Source organism: Vidua macroura, chromosome 18 (assembly GCF_024509145.1).
Source record: "Vidua macroura isolate BioBank_ID:100142 chromosome 18, ASM2450914v1, whole genome shotgun sequence".
In the NCBI taxonomy this organism is placed as follows: Eukaryota; Metazoa; Chordata; class Aves; order Passeriformes; family Viduidae; genus Vidua; species Vidua macroura.
In genome coordinates, this window is record NC_071588.1 from 1,940,501 (window position 1) to 1,948,561 (window position 8,061).

The 8,061-nt window shown below is 49.7% G+C and overlaps 1 protein-coding gene and 1 long non-coding RNA gene across 3 annotated transcripts; one reads left to right on the forward strand and one right to left on the reverse strand.

Annotated features, from left to right (window-relative positions):
- Positions 1 to 2,433: 2,433 nt before the first annotated feature.
- On the forward strand, positions 2,434 to 3,974 carry UBB (ubiquitin B). 2 transcript variants are annotated; one of them, XM_053994086.1, is made up of 2 exons: positions 2,434 to 2,817; positions 3,204 to 3,974. In XM_053994086.1, exons 1-2 carry the CDS (start codon positions 2,449 to 2,451, stop codon positions 3,897 to 3,899), a joined length of 1,065 nt encoding a protein of 354 aa, XP_053850061.1. In that variant the 5' UTR covers positions 2,434 to 2,448; the 3' UTR covers positions 3,900 to 3,974. The 2 variants fall into 2 exon arrangements, with proteins under 2 accessions (XP_053850061.1, XP_053850062.1); XM_053994087.1 differs by having other exon boundaries at positions 2,756 to 2,857.
- A 3,508-nt stretch (positions 3,975 to 7,482) lies between these two features.
- On the reverse strand, positions 7,483 to 8,044 carry LOC128816495 (uncharacterized). Its single transcript, XR_008439926.1, has 2 exons — positions 7,822 to 8,044; positions 7,483 to 7,617 (listed from the first exon to the last, which is right to left on the reverse strand). It is a non-coding gene; the product is annotated as an uncharacterized LOC128816495 (long non-coding RNA).
- Positions 8,045 to 8,061: the final 17 nt, after the last annotated feature.

Below are 8,061 nucleotides of genomic sequence, written 5' to 3' on the forward strand. Positions count from 1 at the left end.
CACTCATCTTACTTCCAGTTGTTATTTTGAGCCAATGTTTGGCTGCGGTGCTGATACGTGTGAAGATCCCTGCTGCAAATTACTCCCTGGATGTGATTTTAAGAGATAGTTTGCAATAACAGGCATGAAGTGATGGACTTTTGGTCACAAAACACTTTCCCATGTGCCTTTTTGATGATTTTCTGACCAGTCCTAAGTGCTCACTAGTTGTAACTAAAAGAACAAGCTTAACAGTATTATTCCTTTCTGCTGAGGAAAGACCTAAACCTGGAAGGCTTCTCTGATTTTTGATGTTTATACACTCCCCAAAGTGTCAGCCACTGAGCAGTAACCAAAAGACTTCTGTGGCTTTTTTTTTTTTTTCCATCTAAATGACCGGAGTGTTTGAGATTATTATCACTACAGCTGTGGTGAGTGTTAATACAAACACTGTTGCTGTGAGTACAACAGAAGCTCGGTAAGTTCAAAAGAGAGAAAGAGCCAGTTTTATTCAAACATCTGGTGTTTCTACAATTCCAAAGGTGACCGTGGGTTGGAGGATGGATTTACCACCTCTCCAACCACACTGGTCCAAAGATCAATCCATCATTTCTCTCCACCCACAGAGAAATATCTAAACTATTCTATTTATACATGAAATTGTGTGGGAGCTCTGACTCTCAAACACGTGAACATTATCAGAAGGCTGAAGAAGTTTTATGAGAACTTTAAAACTTTTCAAAAGAACTATAAAAGAAAACTTAACACCTTTAACAATCGGGGCAACAGAACACAAAGCAGCAGAGGCCAAAGAGCTCCCCAGAGAATTCCCCTCCATGTGTCAGGCACACGCTTTTCCTCAAACCACAAAGCTGTTGCTGGATTTCTGCTCTTTTCCTGCTGGTGAGCAGCCCTGGGTGTTCTCGGTGTTCCACTTTCCTCGTGTGAAAAATGCATATTTTATGATTGGCTTTTCGCAAATGTTACAGTGAATGTTATATGTGCAACGTTGGAAAGTTATGCTGTATTAACATTTTAATAATAGAGTAAATGTAGTTTTGTAATTAAAATTAAGCTTTAGTAGTTAAAATAGAAACTATGTGTGTGAGATATTCTTTTTATTAGCTCAAGAAAAGGAGAAGATAATAAAGAAATTCTTCGCACACAGACAACAATTAGAGAAACCCCTAAATTTTCCAGAGGAGAGGAATTTATGGCTTTTCTTATCAACAGAAACGAACTTCTTCAAGCCTGACTTAGACTCGAAGGCACCTGGGGATTAACAGAAACTTTTTGACAAGTACCAGACGAATTTCTTCTTTTAAATAAAATATATGCATAATCATGAAGTGTTTTGTATAGGCAACAGGTTACCCCTCGTAAGGAGTAAATTCTCTTTTAACGGGGTCCTTTTTCCTGGCTCATTTCTGTCCAGAGAGAGGTAGGGAGCTGCTGCGTGGTGTGAGTAGGGTGGTGCAGGAGCCAGCTGTCAGACGCCTAGCAGAAGGTGCTCTTTGACAACAGAAATAGGCATTATTATTTCTGATTTTACCCCTGAGTCACAAACTCCCTTACGGCCCAGGTGCACGCTCCACTTTATGTGTGCACACACATTACACACTGTGGAAAATGCACGTTTTACGATTGGCTTTTCGCAAATGTTACAATGAATTTTACATGTGTAATGTTGGAATGTTATGCTGTATTGATTCTCCTAAGTAGTGTGTTAAATGTATTTTTAACTTATAACACAATGTTAAAATAGAAACTATGCTATGTAAGATACTTTTTAACTAGCTCAAGAAAGAGATGAGATAATCGAGAAATTCTTTGCACAGAGATAACAGCGAAAGGGCACCTAAAGAGTTACAGCCTCCGTATCAGAAAAGACAAATATTCTTCCACCTTCTCTCCGTCTTTATGGAACCACCAGGATTAAGGGGAAGAAGTTGACAAAAACCAGAAAAGCTCTTAATTTGCAAGGAATTTATGCATCATGTATGAGACGTAGGAATATGCAACAGGCTGTTGCTTTTAAGGTGATTCCTTTGTTCACAAGGCATGCTTGTCGTGGTTTAAGTGCCCGAGAGAATCTGGATATCCGTAATTCTTTGCTTTTGATTGTCTTGTAATTGTCCTAACTTTAAATTTTTATTACTCTAATTGTATTGCTATTTTTATAACCATTTTATTATTATTAAACTTTTAAAATTTAAAAACCAAGCGATTGGCGGTTTTCACACACACGCTCATTGATTATCCCTCACCATCTGCAGGACTTATCTCTTTATCTGTCGGCCTTTCTTGGTCCCTCACGTCCCCTCTCCGGGCTCCCCGATGTCTCACACAGAAATAACACCCGAGGCGTCCCTCGGCATAAAGCAACGAACTCCTTCCCTCAGGAGCCCCCTCACGGCGCGGCCGCGGGCAGAGCCGGCCCTCGCCTTGCCCTAGGGGTAGAAGCCAAGGATGTGCGTATCAAACAGGGGCGCAACTGCAGGGTTTAAACCCCCGAACGTAATCATAGAAACTTTCCCGTGCGGCTGCGTCTCCAAATTGGGGCTCACTGAGACGGCCCAGCCACGGCCCCGCTCCGGCGGCTCCAGGCCGGGTTTTCGCGCCGCTCGCCGGCCCGCGCGCGGCGGCCTCAGCGCAGCCGCGCGAGGCGCCGATCCCTCCGCGCCGCCGGGCCGCGCGCCCCTCTCACCCGCGCAGGACAGCGGAGGCGCGCGGCGCGGGGAAAATAGTGCACAGCGGAGTGATCCGGCCGCGGGGGCGGGGCGCCGGGGGCCATATAAAGACCGAGCGGGGGGCGATGCGTGGCGCAGTTGGCGCTGGGTGAGGTTTTGTAGTGTCGGCTCGGCCGAGCGGTGCCGCGGTGAGAGCTCGGCGGGGAGAGGGCCTAGATGCGGGCTGGGCACCCGGGCGGAAGGGAGGGGCGTGTGCGTGCTGAGGCGCTGCGGCTGGGGGCGATGGCGGACGGTGATGGCGGGGGGAGGGCTGGGACGTTGCCTTCCCCTTCAACGGCAGCACCGCGAGGCGGTGGCGGGGAAGGGCCAGGGCGGGCGGCCACTGGCAAAATGGCGGCCGCGCAGGCGCAGCGCTGCTTCAAGATGGTGGCGGGCGCGCGCCTCGGGCGGGAAGGGGGGAGTGGGCGGGGTCTGCGCTGTGACGTCACGGACGAGGCGCGGTAACTAAAGCACGGCGGGTTTTCTCTCTTCCAGGGAAAAATGCAGATCTTCGTGAAGACCCTGACGGGCAAGACCATCACCCTTGAGGTCGAGCCCAGTGACACCATTGAGAATGTCAAAGCCAAGATCCAGGACAAGGAAGGCATCCCTCCTGACCAGCAGAGGCTGATCTTCGCTGGCAAGCAGCTGGAAGATGGGCGTACCCTGTCTGACTACAACATCCAGAAAGAATCCACTCTGCACTTGGTGCTGCGCCTGCGAGGTGGGATGCAGATCTTTGTGAAGACCCTCACGGGCAAGACCATCACTCTGGAAGTCGAGCCCAGTGACACCATTGAGAATGTCAAGGCCAAGATCCAGGACAAGGAAGGCATCCCTCCTGACCAGCAGAGGCTGATCTTCGCTGGCAAGCAGCTGGAGGATGGCCGTACCCTGTCTGACTACAACATCCAGAAAGAATCCACCCTGCATCTCGTGCTGCGCCTCAGGGGTGGCATGCAGATCTTTGTGAAGACCCTGACTGGCAAGACCATCACTCTGGAAGTCGAGCCCAGTGACACCATTGAGAACGTCAAAGCCAAGATCCAGGACAAGGAGGGCATTCCCCCTGACCAGCAGAGGCTGATCTTCGCTGGCAAGCAGCTGGAAGATGGCCGTACCCTGTCTGACTACAACATCCAGAAGGAGTCAACTCTGCACCTTGTCCTGCGCCTGCGGGGTGGTAACTGAACCAGCAGTTTGTTGCTTCCAAATAAAAGGTTCCCTGCACTTGTTCATTCCAATAAAGCTGTTGCATCTGTAAAAGTTTGTGTCCCAGGTTACGTGAACAGCCGTCCATGACATTACACAACTCCCGGTCTCTAATAAACAATAATTATCAATAATTATGTTCTTTTCTACAGACAAAGGAATTGGCAGAACTGCCTTATGCAAGGCTTGCACATTCCTGGTGCTTGTAGCTAATCCCTCAGCCGTGACTTTCCTGGGTTTATGTAAGCGCTCTGATACCTGGCTGCAGCTCAGTGCCTGCCTGCAGATGTGCAGCTGTGGTGTTGTGTAAGCAGGGATATGCAGCGGGGAGCTGTAGATGCTCCCGAGTTAAAGGGCTTTGAGATAACTCTTGGTTGTCCAGCAGCTACCCTTATTTTGGGATTAGTGGAGAAACAGCAGAAGGGTGATCCTGTGGCTCTGTCACAGGCTGGGTTAACAGGATGTCACTGTTTGTCCTGCAGCCCTCTGGCTTGCAAAGTGGGATGGGAAGTGTATATCTCATCAGTTACGGGGTGGACTTGTTTTTTGTCAGGCTTAATGACATTAAGCAAGCAGTAATTTCAGATGTACTTACTGGAAATTTGAATGTGCTTCATTCCAGCTGTGCCCCAAATAGAGATGCTGAGCTGTCACAGAGCAGTTCCTGTATGCTGCAGAACCTCTGGCAGAAGGGAAGTTGCCTCTGAAGTGTTTGTGGAGTTTGCAGGAGGGGCTGGTGAGGAGTAAACCATGGCTGTGCTGGGTTTGTGGAGAGGGAAAAGGGAGAGTGGCACAGAAATGCCCTTTCCAGGAGTGGTGACATGGACTCACCTGTGGAAGGGGATACGGTGGGAGCTGAGTAATGGTCTCAGCTGGTGACTGGCTTCAGGGGGACCCGAAGGGAGCTTACACTGCCTGGGTGGGAGAGCAGGGTGTGACTCCAGTAACATCAGTTCCTTTTACTAATGTGGCCTGTAGGGAGAAAGTTTGAAGCACCAAGATCTGTGCTGTGCTGGAGGAAGCATTTGAATGCTAAGGAGCTAAATCCCGTGTGGGTGGGAGCTGATGCTGTGCCACCCTGGACATCCTGTCCTCCCCCACAGGAGTGCCCGGGCTCTGCCCACACTGCCCTGGCTCCCGGTTCCTGAGCTGAGCCCCAACAACTGCAGTGAACACCGGGCCACTGTGTGGGCCTGCTGTCCTCTGGGGACGTCAGAATTCACAAACTCGGCGTCTCTTCTGCACAGCTCCTCAAACACAGGTGTCTGCTCGGCGCGGGGCAGGCTGTCACTGGAGTGCAGGGAGCTGAACTGCACGTGGCTCTGATTTAAAGGCAGCCTGGCTGCCATCGGGGAGAGCTGCAGGAGGACACGGGGTGTTTGATGAATGTCAAGAGCCTCCACAAACGACTACAGAGCTGTGCTTTAAGAAATCCTTTTATTTCCAGTGTCACAGTAAAAAACCTTTACAATGTCCTATTTAAAAAACCACGATGCTGTACAAATCTGTAATGGCCTAGAGCAGGCAGAGCAGGAAGCCTGGAGGAGAAACCCGTGCTGTGGTCTCGCGAGCTGGGTCAGCCTCTGCTGACCACAAAGGGAAGTTGTGTCAGGAGGGTTAGAATGGCTGTTAGGGAAAAGTTCTTCCCACAGAGGGTGGGGCTGAACAGGCGTCCTGGGGCTGGCCACAGCACCAAGCCTGCCACGCTTCAGGATGAGTTTGGACAACGCTCTCAGGCACATGGTGGGATTTTGGAGCTGTTCTGTGCTGGTTTTTGACTTGATCCTAGTGGGTCCCTTCCAGCCCAGGACATTCTACAGTTCTGTTACCCCCACAGGTCGCTTTGCTGGGTTTGAGGAACCTCACAGAATAATGAGGTTGGAAGAGACCTCTAAGATCATCCAGTCCAACCCGTGCCCCAACACCTCAACTAGACTGTAGCACCAAGTGCCATGTCCAGTCTTTTTTTAAACACACCCAGAGATGGTGACTCCACCACCTCCCTGGGAAGACAATTCCAGTGCTTTATTATTCTTTCAGTGAAATTTTTTTTCCTAATATCCAACCTGTACCTTCCCTGCCGTAGCTTGAGGCTGTGTCCTCTTGTTCTGTCAATGCTGCCCGGTGGAAGAGACCGACCCCAGCTGTCTGCACCTCCCTTCAGGGAGCTGTGGAGAGCAATGAGCTCACCTCTGATCCTCCCCTTCTCCAGGCTAAACAACCACAGCTCCTCCAAACATTGCTCACAGGGTTTGTGTTCCCAGCCCCTCTCCAGCCTCGTTGCCTCCTCTGGATGCGCTCAAGCATCTCAACGTCCTTCCCAAACTGAGGGGCCCAGAACTGGACACAGCACTCGAGGTGTGGCCTCACCAGAGCCCAGTACAGGGGCAGAATGAGCTCCCTGCTCCTGCTGGTCACACCATTCCTGATCCAGGCCAGGATGCCATTGTCCTTCTTGGCCACCAAGGCACATTGCTGGCTCATGTTCAGCCGGCTGTCGACCAGCACCCCCAGGTCCCTGAACACTGTCCAGCCACACTGTCCCCAGCCTGTAACGCTGTAGGGGATTTTTGTGGCCAAAATGTAGAACTCAACACTTAGACTTACTAAACTTCATGCTGTTGGACTCTGCCCATCCATCCAACCGACCTAAGCCTCTCTGCAGAGCCCTCCTTCCTTCCAACAGATCAACACAAGCTCCCGGCTTAGTGTCGTCCGCAAATTTACTAACGAAGGACTCGATGCCCTCATCCATGTCGTCCATAAAAATATTAAACAGAACCGGTCCCAGCACAGAGCCCTGAGGGACACCACTGGTGACTGTCCCCAGCTGGATGCAGCACCGCTCACCACCTCGAGGCTCAGTGTGGCAGTGCCAGCGCTTCAGAGGTGGCACCTGTGAGCAGAGACCACAGCTGGGGTGGGATCAACCACACAACAGGCAAATTTGATGAGAAAAGCAAAACTTTAGGGCTGTGTTTTGTTCTATACGTGATAGAACACGCTGTTCACAGAGATCTTCTCACAGCAGTATTATTCCACAGTGCCTCAGGGAATGTCCTGGATTTTACTGGGATTTCTTGGGATTTGAAGAAACATTGTTTTTACCACGTTTCTTTGTTAAAAAAAAAAAAAAAAAAAAAGTTTTAAAAAGTAAAAGAAAACACAACGCCTATTTTGTGCTGCTCTGAAGGCATTGCTGCTGGGAGACGGGGTCCGTCCCACAGTGGAGACAGGCCAGGATTGAATAAAGACATTGGTTAATTGATCGGGTAATTAAACAGAGGCAACTATCAGGGTAAAAGGTTTAGAAAGAAAAAAAAAAAAAAAAAAAAAGACCCAATTAAGTGTAAAGACACAGATGCAAATGTTCCACCGATGTGGGGGCCATGGCAAGAGGCAGGTCCTGTGCTGTGCTGGGCCCTGCTGGTGGCAGCTGTGAGATTGTCTCCTCTCATCGTGCAGCACAGTGCGTGGCAGCACTCCAGTTTCCAGATGTGTTAGCTCAGCTGGGACAATGGCATGTTGCACATGATAGATTTAAAACAGATTTAAAACAGGCTGTCACAAACTGGACTCTTTATTTTTCTGCTGCCTTCTAGATGCTTCTGGGGATGACTCTCAGCGAGGCTTTTATTCAGGGCCATGCTCAGATGCACAAGATAGGCAAAAGACCCAGTTCCTTGGAAAAGCAGGGCTGGGTTAAATGGAAAAACAGAGGCAGGTTAATGGGTGATGGGAAGTTTACTCCTCAGGCAAGACATACATTTATACACACACACGAATGCAAACACATTTATGTCTTTTTTGTCTACCATGTAGTGACAGAACAAGAAGGAATGGCTTCAAACTGAAAAAAAAATAATAGGTTTAGAGTAGATATTAGGAAAAAAATCTTTACTGTGATGACGGTGAAGCACAGGGACACATTTCCCAGAGAAGCTGTGGCTGCCCCTGGATCCATGGCAGCGTCCAAGGCCAGACTGGAGATGATCTTTAAAGTCCCCTCCAACGCAAACCCGTCCTATTCCACACCTGCGCGACATGAGCGGCATTTTACCTATTTACGCATTTCCTTTCTCTCTCCATTTTACCGATTCGCCCGCTTTTTCCGCGCGGACACGCGCGCCCGCATCGGCGC

Excerpts from the sequence above, each read along its gene's own strand:
- UBB (XM_053994086.1), top strand. The coding sequence starts at position 2,449 with ATGTGCGTATCAAACAGGGGCGCAACTGCAGGGTTTAAACCCCCGAAC. Across the intron at positions 2,818-3,203 it reads CGTGGCGCAGTTGGCGCTGG|GGAAAAATGCAGATCTTCGT; the intron begins GTGAGGTTTTGT and ends TCTCTCTTCCAG.